Below are 21,132 nucleotides of genomic sequence, written 5' to 3' on the forward strand. Positions count from 1 at the left end.
GATGTTAGTACTGTCAGGCTGTGATGTTAGTACTGTCAAGCTGTGATGTTAGTACTGTCAGGCTGATGTTAGTACTGTCAGGCTGTGATGTTAGTACTGTCAAGCTGTGATGTTAGTACTGTCAAGCTGTGATGTTAGTACTGTCAGGCTGTGATGTTAGTACTGTCAGGCTGATGTTAGTACTGTCAGGCTGTGATGTTAGTACTGTCAAGCTGTGATGTTAGTACTGTCAGGCTGTGATGTTAGTACTGTCAAGCTGTGATGTTAGTACTGTCAAGCTGTGATGTTAGTACTGTCAGGCTGTGATGTTAGTACTGTCAAGCTGTGATGTTAGTACTGTCAGGGTGTGATGTTAGTACTGTCAGGGTGTGATGTTAGTACTGTCAAGCTGTGATGTTAGTACTGTCAAGCTGTGATGTTAGTACTGTCAGGCTGTGATGTTAGTACTGTCAAGCTGTGATGTTAGTACTGTCAGGGTGTGATGTTAGTACTGTCAAGCTGTGATGTTAGTACTGTCAGGCTGTGATGTTAGTACTGTCAGGCTGATGTTAGTACTGTCAGGCTGTGATGTTAGTACTGTCAAGCTGTGATGTTAGTACTGTCAAGCTGTGATGTTAGTACTGTCAGGCTGTGATGTTAGTACTGTCAGGCTGATGTTAGTACTGTCAGGCTGTGATGTTAGTACTGTCAAGCTGTGATGTTAGTACTGTCAGGCTGTGATGTTAGTACTGTCAAGCTGTGATGTTAGTACTGTCAAGCTGTGATGTTAGTACTGTCAGGCTGTGATGTTAGTACTGTCAAGCTGTGATGTTAGTACTGTCAGGGTGTGATGTTAGTACTGTCAGGGTGTGATGTTAGTACTGTCAAGCTGTGATGTTAGTACTGTCAAGCTGTGATGTTAGTACTGTCAGGCTGTGATGTTAGTACTGTCAAGCTGTGATGTTAGTACTGTCAGGGTGTGATGTTAGTACTGTCAAGCTGTGATGTTAGTACTGTCAGGCTGTGATGTTAGTACTGTCAAGCTGTGATGTTAGTACTGTCAGGCTGATGTTAGTACTGTCAGGCTGTGATGTTAGTACTGTCAAGCTGTGATGTTAGTACTGTCAAGCTGTGATGTTAGTACTGTCAGGCTGTGATGTTAGTACTGTCAGGCTGATGTTAGTACTGTCAGGCTGTGATGTTAGTACTGTCAAGCTGTGATGTTAGTACTGTCAGGCTGTGATGTTAGTACTGTCAAGCTGTGATGTTAGTACTGTCAGGCTGTGATGTTAGTACTGTCAAGCTGTGGTGTTAGTACTGTCAAGCTGTGATGTTAGTACTGTCAAGCTGTGATGTTAGTACTGTCAAGCTGTGATGTTAGTACTGTCAAGCTGTGATGTTAGTACTGTCAAGCTGTGATGTTAGTACTGTCAGGCTGTGATGTTAGTACTGTCAAGCTGTGATGTTAGTACTATCAGGCTGTGATGTTAGTACTATCAGGCTGTGATGTTAGTACTGTCAGGCTGTGATGTTAGTACTATCAGGCTGTGATGTTAGTACTGTCAAGCTGTGATGTTAGTACTGTCAAGCTGTGATGTTAGTACTGTCAAGCTGTGATGTTAGTACTGTCAAGCTGTGATGTTAGTACTGTCAAGCTGTGATGTTAGTACTGTCAAGCTGTGATGTTAGTACTATCAGGCTGTGATGTTAGTACTGTGTTATACTGTCCACACTGTGCCATTATCCACACACATTTTACTATACTATTCATACATGTAATTTAGCGAGTGGTATTGGCTGTGTTTCCTGGTATTGTGATGTTGCTTGTGGTGCCATTGTTATGGATGGTATCAGTGTTACGGGTGGTAAAAGTGTTGCATGGTGTTATAGGTGGTACTTCGGAGACATCAAGCGAGGGGACTGTGAGAGACGACTACTCTCCAACCTTAACGACCACGGAGCCTTCCTTATCCGTAACTCGGAGTCCAGGAGGAACGAGTTCTCTCTCTCAGGTGAGTTTTCTCTCTCTCTCCCTCTCTCTCCCACCTCTCTTTCTCTCTCTCCCCCACCTCTCTCTCTCTCTGGGGATTCCTCTGCTACACTTGAGTCAGTCCTGGAGAATTTCGAATTCCTCTCGACCCAGTTCTCGTTCAGAGGAAACATTCCTAAATAGCCCAAAATTAATCCTCCATCCTGAGACCCAAGAATACAATTATGAGTTAATCCTGGGTCCTGTGAGTCCCATCCTGACTCATTGTCTTAGCCAAACCTGATGCGAGCTGCCTGTTCTAGTTCACGTTTTAATGTGAACCAACTCGAGAACTGTTTCCCTAAGACCCCCTCAAGCAGCCAGTTAGGACAGGCAGTAGGGTAGACACAGTAGGGCAGACAGACAGTAAGGCAGACAGGTCGCACGGCAGACAGGTCGTAGGGAAGACAGGTCGTAGGGCAGACAGACCATAAGGAAGAGAGACCATTGTTTGGAAGTGTGTGTGCAAAAGATGATAAAGGATTCATGATATATGGACAGGAGAACGCTGCCATCTTTCAACATAGGAAAACTTCAAGCCATAACATCAACTGGGAAGGAACCATTATCACGCGGAAATTGATGTGTTCAGTGAACACATCAACTCCACGCTGAGGGACTGATTATCTCAAACTCCTCCTCTCCTTACACCTTTCTGCTTTGCATTGGACTGATGAAGCCACTGTGTGGCTAAACGTTTCTTCAGTAATGATTCCTATATGTTGCATAAGTGTCTCAATCTTCTACTTGTCTGTTTTAAATCATTTATCACATAATTTAATAACATCGTAATGGCTAGTTTAAGAACAAGTGCTGGTGTGCAGATCCTCACTACCACCATCGTAATATCTTCACCGCCAGATACAAATCACTGTCATCACGGTTTACCTGTGGTCTCTAAGAGCTGAGAACGGGTCGCTCGCTATCAAAACCACCATTTTCAGCAGTTAACGACCACAACCCAGCTTATGACCACATGATGAGAGCGAGTGACTTATCTGCCCCAGGCTCTAGTTAGTGTTCGTTTAATATCAGTATTATGACCTCCATACCCATCCTGTGGGTGGTAGTCAAAAGATTACAAAGGCACATAATGGGTCCAGGGACTGGACTCCAAAGTTATGATAGATGAGCAAGTTATAGAGGTAATGAACTCCAGGTAGATACTGGGTGTGATGGGGCGGCCTGGCTGCTGGATGACCAAGATACAGGTACAGCAATTAGGTGTGTAGATACAAGGTTCAGAGAACCGACAAGTTGATAAGTTAGACATATGTGCAATACTTGGGTATCTTAATAAAGAAGATTAGGAGTTTGAGGTGATCAGTCCATCATGGGGGACTGATTACCTCAAACTCCTTCTGATCTTCACCATTCTTCTTTGTACTGGACTGATGAAGTCACTGTGTTTACCTGGAGAGGGTTTCGGGGGTCAAAGCCCCCGCGGCCCGGCCTGAGACCAGGCCTCATGGTGGATCAGGGTCTGATCAGCCAGGCTGTTACTGCTGGCCGCACGCAAGCTGACGTACGAACCACAGCCAGGTTGGTCAGGTACTGACTTTAGGTGCCTGTCCAGTGCCTTCTTGAAGACACCCAGGATTCTATTGGTAATCCCCCTTATGTATGCTGGGAGGCAATTGAACAGTCTTGGGCCCCTGACACTTATTGTGTTGTCTCTCAGTGTACTCGTGGCGCCGCTGCTTTTCATCGGGGAAATGTTGCATCTCCTGCCGAGTCTTTTGCTTTCATATGGAGTGATTTTCGTGTGCAAGTTTGGTACCAATCCCTCCAGGACCTTCCAAGTGTATATTATCATGTATCTCTCTCGCCTACGTTCCAGGGAATACAGATCAAGGACCTTCAACCGTTCCCAGTAGTTTAGGTGCCTTATCGCACATAAGTGGGATAAGGCACCTCAAGGTCTTCAAGCTGGCACTGGACAAGCACCTAAAGTCGGTTCCTGACCAGCCGGGCTGTGGCTCGTACGTTGGTTTGCGTGCAGCCAGCAGCAACAGCCTGGTTGATCAGGCTCTGATCCACCAGGAGGCCTGGTCACAGACCGGGCCGCGGGGGCGTTGACCCCCGGAACTGTCTCCAGGTAAACTCCAGGTAAACAGGTGTGGCCAGCCTTGAAGGTGGTCGTTATAACGTGTACAGCTGTGTGCCATAAGTTTCCACAATAAAGATACACAAGTGTTGTATAAGTGTCTAATTTATCAACAGGTGTATTTAACGTCATAACGTTTCGCCCAGTTGAATAGACGTGTCAAGGATCTGTTTCGCCCGGTGAGGCTGCGAGCATCAATCAAATATCCATCTCACTTATCTGCTCAAATTTTTTTTGGTCTTAAATTTTCAGAATTGTCCACTCTGACTTTACTCTCCTTGGCGTGCTCTCTCTCTCTCTCTCTCTCTCTCTCTCTCTCTCTCTCTCTCTCTCTCTCTCTCTCTCTCTCTCTCTCTCTCTCTTATTTTTAAAGACCCAACGTTTATGAATATTTTAATATATTGTGATTTTTCTTTTTAAAATTCAATTTTTGTGTCATTTATATTCAACTTCTAGATCCAATAAGTTTGAAGATAAGTAATAAATATAATGCTATATATATATATATATATATATATATATATATATATATATATATATATATATATATATATATATATATATATATATATATATATATATATATATATATATATATATATATATTTTCAACAAGTCGGTCGTCTCCCACCGAGGCAGGGTGACCCAAAAAAGAAAGAAAATCCCCAAAAAGAAAATACTTTCATCATCATTCAACACTTTCACCACACTCACACATTATCACTGCTTTTGCAGAGGTGCTCAGAATATAACAGTTTAGAAGCATATACGTATAAAGATACACAACATATCCCTCCAAACTGCCAATATCCCAAACCCCTCCTTTAAAGTGCAGGCATTGTACTTCCCATTTCCAGGACTCAAGTCCGACTATATGAAAATAACCGGTTTCCCTGAATCCCTTCACTAAATATTACCCTGCTCACACTCCAACAGATCGTCAGGTCCCAAGTATCATTCGTCTCCATTCACTCCTATCTAACACGCTCATGCACGCTTGCTGGAAGTCCAAGCCCCTCGCCCACAAAACCTCCTTTACCCCCTCTTTCCAACCCTTTCGAGGACGACCCCTACCCCTCTTTCCTTCCCCTATAGATTTATATGCTTTCCATGTCATTCTACTTTGATCCATTCTCTCTAAATGACCAAACCACCTCAACAACCCCTCTTCTGCCCTCTGACTAATGCTTTTATTAACTCCACACCTTCTCCTAATTTCCACACTCCGAATTTTCTGCATAATATTTACACCACACATTGCCCTTAAACAGGACATCTCCACTGCCTCCAACCGTCTCCTCGCTGCTGCATTTACCACCCAAGCTTCACACCCATATAAGAGTGTTGGTACTACTATACTTTCATACATTCCCTTCTTTGCCTCCATAGATAACGTTTTTTGACTCCACATATACCTCAACGCACCACTCACCTTATATATATATATATATATATATATATATATATATATATATATATATATATATATATATATAAATATATATATATATATATTTATTTATATATTAGTAGTAGGTTGGTAGACAGCAACCACCCAGGGAGGTACTACCGTCCTGCCAAGTGAGTGTAAAACGAAAGCCTGTGATTGTTTTACATGATGGTAGGATTGCTGATGTCTTTTGTCTGTCTCATAAATATGCAAGATTACAGGCATGTCTTGCTACTTCTACTTACACTTAGGTCACACTACACATACATGTACACATTTATTTATACACACTCATCTGAGTTTTCTTTGATTTTATCTTAATAGTTCTTGGTCTTAATTTTCCTTTTATATCCATGGGGAAGTGGAATAAGAATCTTTCCTCCGTAAGCCATGCGTGTTGTAAAAGTCAACTAAAATGCCGGGAACAATGGGCTAGTAACCCCTTTTCCTGTAAAGATTACTAAAAAGAATAAGAAGAAGAAAATTGTCAAAGTGGGAAGTCTGAATGTGCGTGGATGTTGTGCAGATGATAAGAAAGAGATGATTGTGGATGTTATGAATGAGAAGCTGGATGTCCTGGCTTTAAGTGAAACAAAGGTGAAGGGGGTGGGAGAGTTTCAGTGGAGAGGAATAAATGGGATTAGGTCAGGGGTTTCAAATAGAGTTAGAGCTAAAGAAGGAGTAGCAATAATGTTGAAGGATAAGCTATGGCAGGAAAAGAGGGACTATAAATGTATTAATTCAAGGATTATGTGGAGTAAAATAAAGATTGGATGTGAAAAGTGGGTTATAATAAGCGTGTATGCACCTGGAGAAGAGAGAAGTGTAGAGGAGAGAGAGAGATTTTGGGAAATGTTGAGTGAATGCGTGGGGAGTTTTGAATCAAGTGTGAGAGTAATGGTGGTTGGGGATTTCAATGCTAAAGTGGGTAAAAATGTTATGGAGGGAGTAGTAGGTAAATTTGGGGTGCCAGGGGTAAATGTAAATAGGGAGCCTTTAATTGAGCTATGTGTAGAAAGAAATTTGGTAATAAGTAATACATATTTTATGAAAAAGAGGATAAATAAATATACAAGGTATGATGTAGCACGTAATGAAAGTAGTTTATTAGATTATGTATTGGTGGATAAAAGGTTGATGGGTAGGCTCCAGGATGTACATGTTTATAGAGGGGCAACTGATATATCGGATCATTATTTAGTTGTAGCTACAGTTAGAGTAAGAGGTAGATGGGAAAAGAGGAAGGTGGCAACAACAAGTAAGAGGGAGGTGAAAGTGTATAAACTAAGGGAGGAGGAAGTTCGGGTGAGATATAAGCGACTATTGGCAGAAAGGTGGGCTAGTGCAAAGATGAGTAGTGGGGGGGTTGAAGAGGGTTGGAATAGTTTTAAAAATGCAGTATTAGAATGTGGGGCAGAAGTTTGTGGTTATAGGAGGGTGGGGGCAGGAGGAAAGAGGAGTGATTGGTGGAATGATGAAGTAAAGGGTGTGATAAAAGAGAAAAAGGTAGCTTATGAGAGGTTTTTACAAAGCAGAAGTGTTATAAGAAGAGCAGAGTATATGGAGAGTAAAAGAAAGGTAAAGAGAGTGGTGAGAGAGTGCAAAAGGAGAGCAGATGATAGAGTGGGAGAGGCACTGTCAAGAAATTTTAATGAAAATAAGAAAAAATTTTGGAGTGAGTTAAACAAGTTAAGAAAGCCTAGGGAAAATATGGATTTGTCAGTTAAAAACAGAGTAGGGGAGTTAGTAGATGGGGAGATGGAGGTATTGGGTAGATGGCGAGAATATTTTGAGGAACTTTTAAATGTTAAGGAAGAAACAGAGGCAGTAATTTCATGCACTGGTTAGGGAGGTATACCATCTTTTAGGAGTGAAGAAGAGCAGAATGTAAGTGTGGGGGAGGTACGTGAGGCATTACGTAAAATGAAAGGGGGTAAAGCAGCTGGAACTGATGGGATCATGACAGAAATGTTAAAAGCAGGGGGGGATATAGTGTTGGAGTGGTTGGTACTTTTGTTTAATAAATGTATGAAAGAGGGGAAGGTACCTAGGGATTGGCGCAGAGCATGTATGGTCCCTTTATATAAAGGGAAAGGGGACAAAAGAGACTGTAAAAATTATAGAGGAATAAGCTTACTGAGTATACCAGGAAAAGTGTACGGTAGGGTTATAATTGAAAGAATTAGAGGTAAGACAGAATGTAGGATTGCGGATGAGCAAGGAGGTTTCAGAGTGGGTAGGGGATGTGTAGATCAGGTGTTTACATTGAAGCATATATGTGAACAGTATTTAGATTAAGATAGGGAAGTTTTTATTGCATTTATGGATTTAGAAAAGGCATATGATAGAGTGGATAGAGGAGCAATGTGGCAGATGTTGCAAGTATATGGAATAGGTGGTAAGTTACTAAATGCTGTAAAGAGTTTTTATGAGGATAGTGAGGCTCAGGTTAGGGTGTGTAGAAGAGAGGGAGACTACTTCCCGGTAAAAGTAGGTCTTAGACAGGGATGTGTAATGTCACCATGGTTGTTTAATATATTTATAGATGGGGTTGTAAAGGAAGTAAATGCTAGGGTGTTCGGGAGAGGGGTGGGATTAAATTTTGGGGAATCAAATTCAAAATGGGAATTGACACAGTTACTTTTTGCTGATGATACTGTGCTTATGGGAGATTCTAAAGAAAAATTGCAAAGGTTAGTGGATGAGTTTGGGAATGTGTGTAAAGGTAGAAAGTTGAAAGTGAACATAGAAAAGAGTAAGGTGATGAGGGTGTCAAATGATTTAGATAAAGAAAAATTGGATATCAAATTGGGGAGGAGGAGTATGGAAGAAGTGAATGTTTTCAGATACTTGGGAGTTGACGTGTCGGCGGATGGATTTATGAAGGATGAGGTTAATCATAGAATTGATGAGGGAAAAAAGGTGAGTGGTGCATTGAGGTATATGTGGAGTCAAAAAACGTTATCTATGGAGGCAAAGAAGGGAATGTATGAAAGTATAGTAGTACCAACACTCTTATATGGGTGTGAAGCTTGGGTGGTAAATGCAGCAGCGAGGAGACGGTTGGAGGCAGTGGAGATGTCCTGTTTAAGGGCAATGTGTGGTGTAAATATTATGCAGAAAATTCGGAGTGTGGAAATTAGGAGAAGGTGTGGAGTTAATAAAAGTATTAGTCAGAGGGCAGAAGAGGGGTTGTTGAGGTGGTTTGGTCATTTAGAGAGAATGGATCAAAGTAGAATGACATGGAAAGCATATAAATCTATAGGGGAAGGAAGGCGGGGTAGGGGTCGTCCTCGAAAGGGTTGGAGAGAGGGGGTAAAGGAGGTTTTGTGGGCAAGGGGCTTGGACTTCCAGCAAGCGTGCGTGAGCGTGTTAGATAGGAGTGAATGGAGTCGAATGGTACTTGGGACCTGACGATCTGTTGGAGTGTGAGCAGGGTAATATTTAGTGAAGGGATTCAGGGAAACCGGTTATTTTCATATAGTCGGACTTGAGTCCTGGAAATGGGAAGTACAATGCCTGCACTTTAAAGGAGGGGTTTGGGATATTGGCAGTTTGGAGGGATATGTTGTGTATCTATATATGTGTATGCTTCTAGACTGTTGTATTCTGAGCACCTCTGCAAAAACAGTGATAATGTGCGAGTGTGGTGAAAGTGTTGAATGATGATGAAAGTATTTTCTTTTTGGGGATTTTCTTTCTTTTTTGGGTCACCCTGCCTCGGTGGGAGACGGCCGACTTGTTAAAAAAAAAAAATATATATATATATATATATATATATATATATATATATATATATATATATATATATATATATATATATATATATATATATATATATATATGCATATATACATGGTATAAACCTTGGTAATAAATACCGACAAGATGGTTTAGAAAGACACGTAAGCAAACACTATAACATATTTATTAGAAAACGTTTCGGTCCTGGGACCTCTGTATGTTAGAAGTGATCAAGGTCCCAGGACCGAAACGTTTTCTAATGAATATGTTATAGTGTTTGCTTACGTGTCTTTCTAAACCAATTTGTCGGTATTTATTACCAAGGTTTATACCATGTATATATGCATATATATATATATATATATATATATATATATATATATATATATATATATATATATATATATATATATATATATATATATATATATATATATATATATATATATATTATACGAAGTTTATTATTATTATTATTATTATTATTATTATTATTATTATTATTATTATTATTATTATTATTATATGAAGATGGTGAAAAGACATAATTGCTGAGATAAAATTTATTGAGATACTTCGCCCGTGGGTAAACCTCTTCCATAAGCGAAACATATCAAAATTCCTTAACGTAATTATATGTCGTCACCACATGTCTCCCTCTCGCCGCCACTCATCTCTGTTACTACAAGAACATGTTTGTGGTGTGTTTGGCACAGTTCGTGACGGAGAGAAGGTGTGGCACTACAGGATACGACCCCGAGACCACGGTGGCTACTTCATCAGGAGGAGGGATACTTTCCCGTCCCTCCACGACCTGGTCTCCTTCTACAGCGCCGACGCTGCTGGTCTCTGCACACAACTCATCAGACCCTGTGTCAATGTCAGTCTTGCGAATAAATGTGATTTAAGGGGCACGTTAGCTCCCCTGTCTAATAATTTTATTTTTGCCCTATAATCTACCTTGTCCATAATTACTATAACATTTGCTTTGTTTCGCGTCTAGGAGCTTTCCTTAATTCATGGTATAACTTAACAAATCTTTGAGGTCTTTGCCAGAAGCGTTCGGATAACACAATTCAATTTTCTTACAATAAGAGGCTTTCTTTCTCCTCTGCTTGTCTCGGGTGAGCGCAGGTTCCCTGTGTTGTGAGATGCTCTCTCTCTCTCTCTCTCTCTATAATAAACTACAGGTCACCTTGTGTGGGTGGCGCAACCAGACAGGAACACTCACATTATTGTCTTCCTGAACCAAGATCACAAGAACTAAATGATATTTTAATATGCAATTTAACCACTTTAAAGGAGAATTAAATTCTAAGCTCCTTTGTGGTTTGCCATTTATTCTGTCAAGGAATTAGGACTACTCGAGAATGTAACTGAGAGACCACGAGAGCACTTGGAATGTAATTTGAATTTAAAGAGTCAATTTGGATACGGTGTGTTGCAGACAATGAAGCCGGACATAGGAGGACTGTCATACAACACCCGTGATGCCTGGGAGATCCCCAAGGAACAGATCGAGATTACCCGACGTCTGGGGTCAGGCCAGTTCGCTATTGTCTATGAGGGTCTCTGGAACAAGACTGTTCCAGTGGCTATCAAAACCTTCAAACAAGGTGAGTTGATGAGTTGACCTACCACGGTGAGTAATGTCGACTGAATTATATATACATATATATATATATATATATATATATATATATATATATATATATATATATATATATATATATATATATATATATATATATATATATATATATATATATATATATATGCAAAACAACTACTCTGAAAGAATAGAGAAATTCCAAGCGCTTTCGTGACTACTCACATTATCAAGGAACTATGATGCTGTGAGTAGTCACGAATGCGCTTGGAATTTCTCTATTCTTTCAGAGTGGTTGTTTTGCATATTCTGAAATCACCTGTTTACTGTGATCTTATTGCATATATATATATATATATATATATATATATATATATATATATATATATATATATATATATATATATATATATATATATATATATATTATTTTTATTATCACACTGGCCGATTCCCACCAAGGCAGGGTGGCCCGAAAAAGAAAAACTTTCACCATCATTCACTCCATCACTGTCTTGCCAGAAGGGTGCTTTACACTACAGTTTTTAAACTGCAACATTAACACCCCTCCTTCAGAGTGCAGGCACTGTACTTCCCATCTCCAGGACTCAAGTCCGGCCTGCCGGTTTCCCTGAACCCCTTCATAAATGTTACTTTGCTCACACTCCAACAGCACGTCAAGTATTAAAAACCATTTGTCTCCATTCACTCCTATCAAACACGCTCACGCATGCCTGCTGGAAGTCCAAGCCCCTCGCACACAAAACCTCCTTTACCCCCTCTCTCCAACCTTTCCTAGGCCGACCCCTACCCCGCCTTCCTTCCACTACAGACTGATGCACTCTTGAAGTCATTCTGTTTCGCTCCATTCTCTCTACATGTCCGAACCACCTCAACAACCCTTCCTCAGCCCTCTGGACAACAGTTTTGGTAATCCCGCACCTCCTCCTAACTTCCAAACTACGAATTCTCTGCATTATATTCACACCACACATTGCTCTCAGACATGACATCTCCACTGCCTCCAGCCTTCTCCTCGCTGCAACATTCATCACCCATGCTTCACACCCATATAAGAGCGTTGGTAAAACTATACTCTCATACATTCCCCTCTTTGCCTCCAAGGACAAAGTTCTTTGTCTCCACAGACTCCTAAGTGCACCACTCACTCTTTTCCCCTCATCAATTCTATGAGTCACCTCATCTTTCATAGACCCATCCGCTGACACGTCCACTCCCAAATATCTGAATACATTCACCTCCTCCATACTCTCTCCCTCCAATCTGATATTCAATCTTTCATCACCTAATCTTTTTGTTATCCTCATAACCTTACTCTTTCCTGTATTCACCTTTAATTTTCTTCTTTTGCACACCCTACCAAATTCATCCACCTATCTCTGCAACTTCTCTTCAGAATCTCCCAAGAGCACAGTGTCATCAGCAAAGAGCAGCTGTGACAACTCCCACTTTGTGTGTGATTCTTTATCTTTTAACTCCACGCCTCTTGCCAAGACCCTCGCATTTACTTCTCTTACAACCCCATCTATAAATATATTAAACAACCACGGTGACATCACACATCCTTGTCTAAGGCCTACTTTTACTGGGAAATAATTTCCCTCTTTCCTACATACTCTAACTTGAGCCTCACTATCCTCGTACAAACTCTTCACTGCTTTCAGTAACCTACCTCCTACACCATACACTTGCAACATCTGCCACATTGCCCCCCTATCCACCCTGTCATACGCCTTTTCCAAATCCATAAATGCCACAAAGACCTCGTTAGCCTTATCTAAATACTGTTCACTTATATGTTTCACTGTAAACACCTGGTCCACACACCCCCTACCTTTCCTAAAGCCTCCTTGTTCATCTGCTATCCTATTCTCCGTCTTACTCTTAATTCTTTCAATAATAACTCTACCATACACTTTACCAGGTATACTCAGCAGACTTATCCCCCTATAATTTTTGCACTTTCTTTGATCCCCTTTGCCTTTATACAAAGGAACTATGCATGCTCTCTGCCAATCCCTAGGTACCTTACCCTCTTCCATACATTTATTAAATAATTGCACCAACCACTCCAAAACTATATCCCCACCTTCTTTTAACATTTCTATCTTTATCCCATCAATCCCGGCTGCCTTACCCCCTTTCATTTTACCTACTGCCTCACGAACTTCCCCCACACTCACAACTGGCTCTTCCTCACTCCTACAAGATGTTATTCCTCCTTGTCCTATACACAAAATCACAGCTTCCCTATCTTCATCAACATTTAACAATTCCTCAAAATATTCCCTCCATCTTCCCAATACCTCTAACTCTCCATTTAATAACTCTCCTCTCCTATTTTTAACTGACAAATCCATTTGTTCTCTAGGCTTTCTTAACTTGTTAATCTCACTCCAAAACTTTTTCTTATTTTCAACAAAATTTGTTGATAACATCTCACCCACTCTCTCATTTGCTCTCTTTTTACATTGCTTCACCACTCTCTTAACCTCTCTCTTTTTCTCCATATACTCTTCCCTCCTTGCATCACTTCTACTTTGTAAAAACTTCTCATATGCTAACTTTTTCTCCCTTACTACTCTCTTTACATCATCATTCCACTAATCGCTCCTCTTCCCTCCCGCACCCACTTTCCTGTAACCACAAACTTCTGCTGAACACTCTAACACTACATTTTTAAACCTACCCCATACCTCTTCGACCCCATTGCCTATGCTCTCATTAGCCCATCTATCCTCCAATAGCTGTTTATATCTTACCCTAACTGCCTCCTCTTTTAGTTTATAAACCTTCACCTCTCTCTTCCCTGATGCTTCTATTCTCCTTGTATCCCATCTACCTTTTACTCTCAGTGTAGCTACAACTAGAAAGTGATCTGATATATCTGTGGCCCCTCTATAAACATGTACATCCTGAAGTCTACTCAACAGTCTTTTATCTACCAATACATAATACAACACACTACTGTCATTTCGCCCTACATCATATCTTGTATACTTATTTATCCTCTTTTTCTTAAAATATGTATTACCTATAACTAAACCCCTTTCTATACAAAGTTCAATCAAAGGGCTCCCATTATCATTTACACCTGGCACCCCAAACTTACCTACCACACCCTCTCTAAAAGTTTCTCCTACTTTAGCATTCAGGTCCCCTACCACAATTACTCTCTCACTTGGTTCAAAGGCTCCTATACATTCACTTAACATCTCCCAAAATCTCTCTCTCTCCTCTACATTCCTCTCTTCTCCAGGTGCATACACGCTTATTATGACCCACTTTTTGCATCCAACCTTTACTTTAATCCACATAATTCTTGAATTTACACATTCATATTCTCTTTTCTCCTTCCATAACTGATCATTTAACATTACTGCTACCCCTTCCTTTGCTCTAACTCTCTCAGCATCCCAGTTTTATAAAGTTTTTCTTCTTCTCTTTTTTAGTAAATGTCTACAGGAGAAGGGGTTACTAGCCCATTGCTCATATATATATATATATATATATATATATATATATATATATATATATATATATATATATATATATATATATATATATATATATATATATATATATATATATATATATATATATATATATATATATATATATATATATATATATATATATATATATATATATATATATATATATATATATCCTCTCTGATCTCCGTTATAGCGACCTCACATTGTCTTTCAAAGATTTTCTTAGTCAATATACTTTTGATGTAAATGGTCACACGGTAAATATATGCATTCTTTTCTTACCTTTCTCAATAACTACATAGCACATGATTTGCCCAATACTAAAATTGTATCTTCACAAAGAACTGCATCGGATAAAACACAGTTCTTATTGACTTCTTTTGCTGCCAGACTCAGCCAGGCTTTGTAGCCTGGTAGTCTTTGTAGCCTTTGTAGCCTGGTAGTCTTTGTAGCCTTTGTAGCCTGGTAGTCTTTGTAGCCTTTGTAGCCTGGTAGTCTTTGTAGCCTTTGTAGCCTGGTAGTCTTTGTAGCCTTTGTAGTCTGGTTGTCATGTTGACTGATGTCAACATGACAACCACAAGGTCCAGTTGTCACCATTAACATTTTACCCCTCGTGGCCTATAACTTACAGTCACCCCCATAGATGACAAACAAGGGTATTACTTTTTGGGAAGGAAACATTAACTCTGCCACCATGACCTGTTGCTCGGTTGGTAGCGCACCCACCTCGCACACTGAGGTCCGTGGCTCGATCCCCGTTACGGGTACAAACATTGGAGCGTGTTTTCATAAGACACCTACTGTACCTGTTCACGTAGGTACCTGGGTGTTAGCCGACTGGTTGTGGGTCGCATCCTTTGAATAAAACCTAAATTGCCCGAAATACTCTGCATAACCAGGGGCTTTCTATATAGTACGTCACTGATGTCAGTTGTGGTCTGTATAACATGTATTATGTTCTTGTAGAAATAAAGATTGTTAATATTAATGACGGAATCAAACCTATAAAACCTGGCACTGCCCATTCATGACCCCAGCAGATATAGTTCTTGCCCGTCATTATAACAGTAATTAGGTACAACATGGATCTTTGCTGGTAACGCCAGTAACATTACTTGTCCTGTCCTCAGGCAAGATGAACCCGCAAGACTTCCTGAAGGAGGCCCAGTTGCTGAAGAGTCTCCGTCACCCCAAGTTGCTGCAGTTGTACGCCGTCTCCAGCCGGGAGGAACCCATCCTCATTATTACGGAACTCATGTGCAACGGCTCACTCCTAGACTATCTCAGAGGTACATTCTCTCTCTCTCTCTCTCTCTCTCTCTCTCTCTCTTACTTCTGCCGCCACTGTTTTCTCCCCCACACCCCTCTACCATCACCACCACCACTGGTTTCTCCCTCACTATCACCCCTAAATCTTCACCCACCCCTAACATCACCTCCAACCTCACTCCCACTACCCTTGGCAGCAGTCAGCATTTGCCACAGGATATATACACCAAAAGATGTATATCTTTCAGTGTAGAGTTTACTGTAATCCATATGTTAGGAATTAAAATATTCTTCGCCGGTGGTGAATAGGTGATGCGCAAGACCTTGTATGGTTGATAGGCTTTAAAGACCATTAACCAAGTGGTCCATTCAACAGGTCGTGAGGGTCGTCTTCCCCTGACGGATCAGGTGTACATAGGTGCCCAGGTGGCGTGTGGCATGGAGTACCTGGAGAACCTGAACTTCATCCACCGCGACCTGGCTGCCAGGAACGTCCTCGTGGGGCAAGACCACATCGTCAAGGTCGCAGACTTCGGGCTTTCACGATTCTTGCTGGTAAGAACTGTGTATGTTTGTGTGCGCTCACCTACTTGTGGTTGCAGGGGTCGAATCATAGCTCTTGGCCCTGCCTCTTCACTGGTCGCTGTGTGTGTGTATGTGCGTACTCACCTATTTGTACTCACCTGTTTGTGGTTGCATGGGTTGAGTCTTAGCTCCTGGCCCTACCTCTTCGCTACTAGGTCCACTTTCTCCCGGCTCCAAGAGCCTTATCGTACCTCGTGCCTCCACTACTACCCTGTCCAGATTGTTCCATTTCCTGACAACTCTGTGACCGAATAAATACTTCCTAACATCTTTATAACTCATCTGAGTTGTCAACTTACATTTGCGTCCCCCTGTTGCTGTCTCCCATCTCTGAAACATTCTAGCCCTGTCCACCTTGTTAATTCCTCTCAGTATTTTATACGTCATTATCATGTGTTGTTCCTATTTATATAACTGTTTTAAATGGATTGATTTATCGACCGATGTCTGGCATTAAAGACTCGAAGTTGTGTGTGTGCGTGTCTGTGTGTACTCGCAACAATTGTACTCTTAGTATGTTTGAATTATTAACTGGCGTAACTGCCCCGTCAGGAGGACGAGTACAACGCCCAGGAAGGCACCAGGTTCCCCATCAAGTGGACAGCACCAGAGGCTCTCAACTTTAACAAGTTTACCACTAAGTCTGATGTCTGGTCCTTCGGTGTTTTGCTGATGGAGATTGTTACCTTCGGCGCCACACCATATCCAGGTCACTCTCATATTCCACTACCCAGGTCACTCTCACGTCATGTTCCACTACCCAGGTCACTCTCACGTCATGTTCCACTACCCAGGTCACTCTCACGTCATGTTCCACTACCCAGGTCATTGTCACGTCATGTTCGACTACCCAGGTCACTCATGTCATGCTTCACTACCCAGGTGACTGTCACGTCATGTTCTACCCAGGTCACTGTCACGTCATGTTCTACCCAGGTCACTGTCACGTCATGTTCTACCCAGGTCACTCACGTCATGTTCCACTACCCAGGTCACTCACGTCATGTTCTACTACCAAGGTCACTGTCACGTCATGTTCTACCCAGGTCACTCACGTCACGTCATGTTCTACCCAGGTCACTATCATGTCATGTTCTACTACGCAGGTCATTCTCACGTCATGTTCCACTACCCAGGTCACTCTCACGTCATGTTCTACCCAGGTCATTCACGTCATGATCTAATACCCAGGTCACTCTCACGTCATATTCTACTACCCAGGTCACTGTCATGTCATGTTCTACTACCCAGGTCACTGTCACGTCATGTTCTACTACCCAGGTCACTCTCATGTCATGTTCTACTACCCAGGTCACTCTCACGTCATGTTCTACTACCCAGGTCACTCTCATGTCATGTTCTACTACCCAGGTCACTCTCATATCATGTTCTACTACCCAGGTCACTCTCATGTCATGTTCTACTACCCAGGTCACTCTCATGTCATGTTCTACTACCCAGGTCACTCTCATGTCATGTTCTACTACCCAGGTCACTGTCACGTCATGTTCTACTACCCAGGTCACTCTCATGTCATGTTCTACTACCCAGGTCACTCTCATGTCATGTTCTACTACCCAGGTCACTCTCATGTCATGTTCTACTACCCAGGTCACTCTCATGTCATGTTCTACTACCCAGGTCACTCTCATGTCATGTTCTACTACCCAGGTCACTGTCACGTCATGCTGTACTATCCAGGTCACTGTCATTTCACGTTCTCCTACCAGGTCACTCTTAATTATTATTATTATTATTATTATTATTATTATTATTATTATTATTATTATTATTATTATTATTATTGAAGGTAAGGTTCATGTTGTTATTGGATGTCATAAGTCCCAATACGTCAATTTTATTCAATATATATTGATAATCATTACATTCAGTAGCTAAAGAATGCTTCTTCCGATCGGCTTCAGAATGTCAACACTGACGCACGCTGTAACAAGGATGATGCTCTGCAAATTTAGTCTGAGTGAGCGCTTATTTAAAACCTTGGGATAAGATTTTGTTGGGATTTTTAACTCCAGACGGTTAGCCAGCCAGGATAACCCCCCAAGAAAGTCAGTGCGTCACCGAGGACTGTTATTTCTATTGTATCCTTTGATGTTGTCCCCCGGGATGCCACCCACACCAGTCGACTAACACCCAGGTACCTACTTGCTTGCTAGGTGAACGGGACAACAGGTGTAAACACGCCCAGTGTTTCCACCCTTGCCGGGGATCGAACCACGGACACTCGGTTTGTGAAGCAAGAGTGTCGCCTACCAGGCCACGGGCCACCACGGTGAAATCAAATAAATTACTGGAGAACGCTTCTTCTAATAGGCTTCAAACTTTCACCGTTGGCGGGCTTTATTACAAGAAATATTGTAGCTCATTCTGAGCTGTGTAAATTTCAGTCTGCCAGTTTTATTAAAAAATACTTCCCATGTAATAACTAGCGAACACTTCATCTAATTGGTTTCAAACCCTAAATGCTGGTGTATCTTAATTGGAAGTGTTTTTGTGCTGATTATGGGCTGTGCGGGAGCCAATTTCCCAATTTTTAAGCAATTTTATCAAATTGGGTGCTGGTGAGGGGTCTTGATCCAAGCCTTCTGTGTAGGCGAAACGCTTGGGAAATTGAGCAACCTAACTGGTGTAAAATGTACAAATATTCTATTCCCACCCTGCACTATTCCTTTTGCGTTCATTGAGATAGATGGGTTTGGGCTTATTGAATACGGGGATAACTTTCTGGAATCGCTTGTTGATCTGACAGAAGCGTTAACATCTTAAATCGTAAAGTCCACAAGCCTTACACCTAATACGCAGCTTTATGTGCAGGTATGACGAACGTGGAGGTGGCGCAGCAGGTGCAGCAGGGATATAGGATGCCCCAGCCCAAGAGCTGCCCACATCAGCTCTACAACATCATGCTGCAGTGCTGGGCCCACGACCCTCACAAACGACCCACCTTTGAGACCCTCCACTGGAAACTGGACGATTTCTTTACCTTAGAAGACTCCGACTACCGTGACCTGGTGCAGTAGTCAGTCCTCAGTGATAGCATCCTAAGTACGACTACCGTGACCTGGTGCAGTAGTCAGTCCTCAGTGATAGCATCCTAAGTACGACTACCGTGACCTGGTGAAGTAGCCAGTCTTCAGAGTGATAACACCCTAGGTACGACTACCGTGACCTGTTGAAGTAGTCCGTCTTCAGTGATAGCATCCTAAGTACGACTACCGTGACCTGGTGAAGTAGTCCGTCTTCAGTGATAGCATCCTAAGTACGACTACCGTGACCTGGTGAAGTAGTCCGTCTTCAGTGATAGCATCCTAAGTACGACTACCGTGACCTGTTGAAGTAGTCCGTCTTCAGTGATAGCATCCTAAGTACGACTACCGTGACCTGTTGAAGTAGTCCGTCTTCAGTGATAGAATCCTAAGTACGACTACCGTGACCTGGTGCAGTAGTCAGTCCTCAGTGATAGCATCCTAAGTACGACTACCGTGACCTGTTGAAGTAGTCCGTCTTCAGTGATAGCATCCTAAGTACGACTGCCGTGACCTGGTGAAGTAGTCAGTCCTCAGTGATAGCATCCTAAGTACGACTGCCGTGACCTGGTGAAGTAGTCCGTCTTCAGTGATAGCATCCTAAGTACGACTACCGTGACCTGGTGCAGTAGTCAGTCCTCAGTGATAGCATCCTAAGTACGACTACCGTGACCTGGTGAAGTAGTCCGTCTTCAGTGATAGCATCCTAAGTACGACTACCGTGACCTGGTGCAGTAGTCAGTCCTCAGTGATAGCATCCTAAGTACGACTACCGTGACCTGGTGAAGTAGTCGTCTCCTTCCTCCACACACACGCCATCAGTCCATATTCTTTCCTTTATGGGGATAAAAAAACAAGAGATTATAATTCCCATGTAACAGTAACTGTAGCCTTGCTGGAACGATAGTTTTAAGGGCTCTAGTTACTAGTAGTTACTGAACCCAGAGTGCCATTCATAACATATCCTCATTACTCTGCTACAATATTCCAGCACTGGCTAGCTAGAGTATACCTGGATACCTGGAGTATACCTAGAGGGTGTTCCAGGGGTCAGTGCCCCCGCGGACCAGTGCATGACCAGGCCTCGCGGTGGAACAGGGTCTGATCAGCACCAACACCAGTGCAAGTTTCTGTCTCTGACAACTGCTGCAACACCAGTGCAAGTTTCTGTCTCTGACAACTGGTGCAACACCAACACCAGTGCAAGTTTCTGTCTCTGACAACTGCTGCAACACCAGTGCAAGTTTCTGTCTCTGACAACTGCTGCAACACCAACACCAGTGCAAGTTTCTGTCTCTGACAACTGCTGCAACACCAACACCAGTGCAAGTTTCTGTCTCTGACAACTGCTGCAACACCAGTGCAAGTTTCTGTCTCTGACAACTGCTGCAACACCAACACCAGTGCAAGTTTCTGTCTCTGACAACTGCTGCAACACCAACACCAGTGCAAGTTTCTGTCTCTGACAACTGCTGCAACACCAGTGCAAGTTTCTGTCTCTGACAACTGCTGCAACACCAGTGCAAGTTTCTGTCTCTGACAACTGCTGCAACACCAGTGCAAGTTTCTGTCTCTGACAACTGCTGCAACACCAGTGCAAGTTTCTGTCTCTGACAACTGCTGCAACACCAGTGCAAGTTTCTGTCTCTGACAACTGCTGCAACACCAACACCAGTGCAAGTTTCTGTCTCTGACAACTGCTGCAACACCAGTGCAAGTTTCTGTCTCTGACAACTGCTGCAACACCAGTGCAAGTTTCTGTCTCTGACAACTGCTGCAACACCAGTGCAAGTTT

General features: G+C 42.1%; 1 protein-coding gene across 3 annotated transcripts in view; it reads left to right on the plus strand.

The window, feature by feature from the left end:
* Window positions 1–20,875, plus strand: part of LOC128704027 (tyrosine-protein kinase Src42A) — a 41,474-nt gene extending 20,599 nt beyond the window's left edge. The window contains exons 5-11 of one of the 3 annotated variants that reach the window (XM_070091848.1): window positions 1,870–1,991; window positions 10,026–10,189; window positions 10,757–10,925; window positions 15,567–15,725; window positions 16,082–16,260; window positions 16,843–16,999; window positions 19,126–20,874. In XM_070091848.1, the coding sequence (XP_069947949.1) occupies window positions 1,870–1,991; window positions 10,026–10,189; window positions 10,757–10,925; window positions 15,567–15,725; window positions 16,082–16,260; window positions 16,843–16,999; window positions 19,126–19,331 (1,156 nt within the window). In that variant the 3' untranslated portion in view covers window positions 19,332–20,874. Of the gene's footprint in view, window positions 1–1,869; window positions 1,992–10,025; window positions 10,190–10,756; window positions 10,926–15,566; window positions 15,726–16,081; window positions 16,261–16,842; window positions 17,000–19,125 lie in introns of all 3 variants that reach the window. The other 2 variants (XM_070091846.1, XM_070091847.1) reach the window with 2 other exon arrangements.
* Window positions 20,876–21,132: the final 257 nt, after the last annotated feature.

This window comes from Cherax quadricarinatus, chromosome 37, assembly GCF_038502225.1.
Source record: "Cherax quadricarinatus isolate ZL_2023a chromosome 37, ASM3850222v1, whole genome shotgun sequence".
NCBI classification, from domain to species: domain Eukaryota; kingdom Metazoa; phylum Arthropoda; class Malacostraca; order Decapoda; family Parastacidae; genus Cherax; species Cherax quadricarinatus.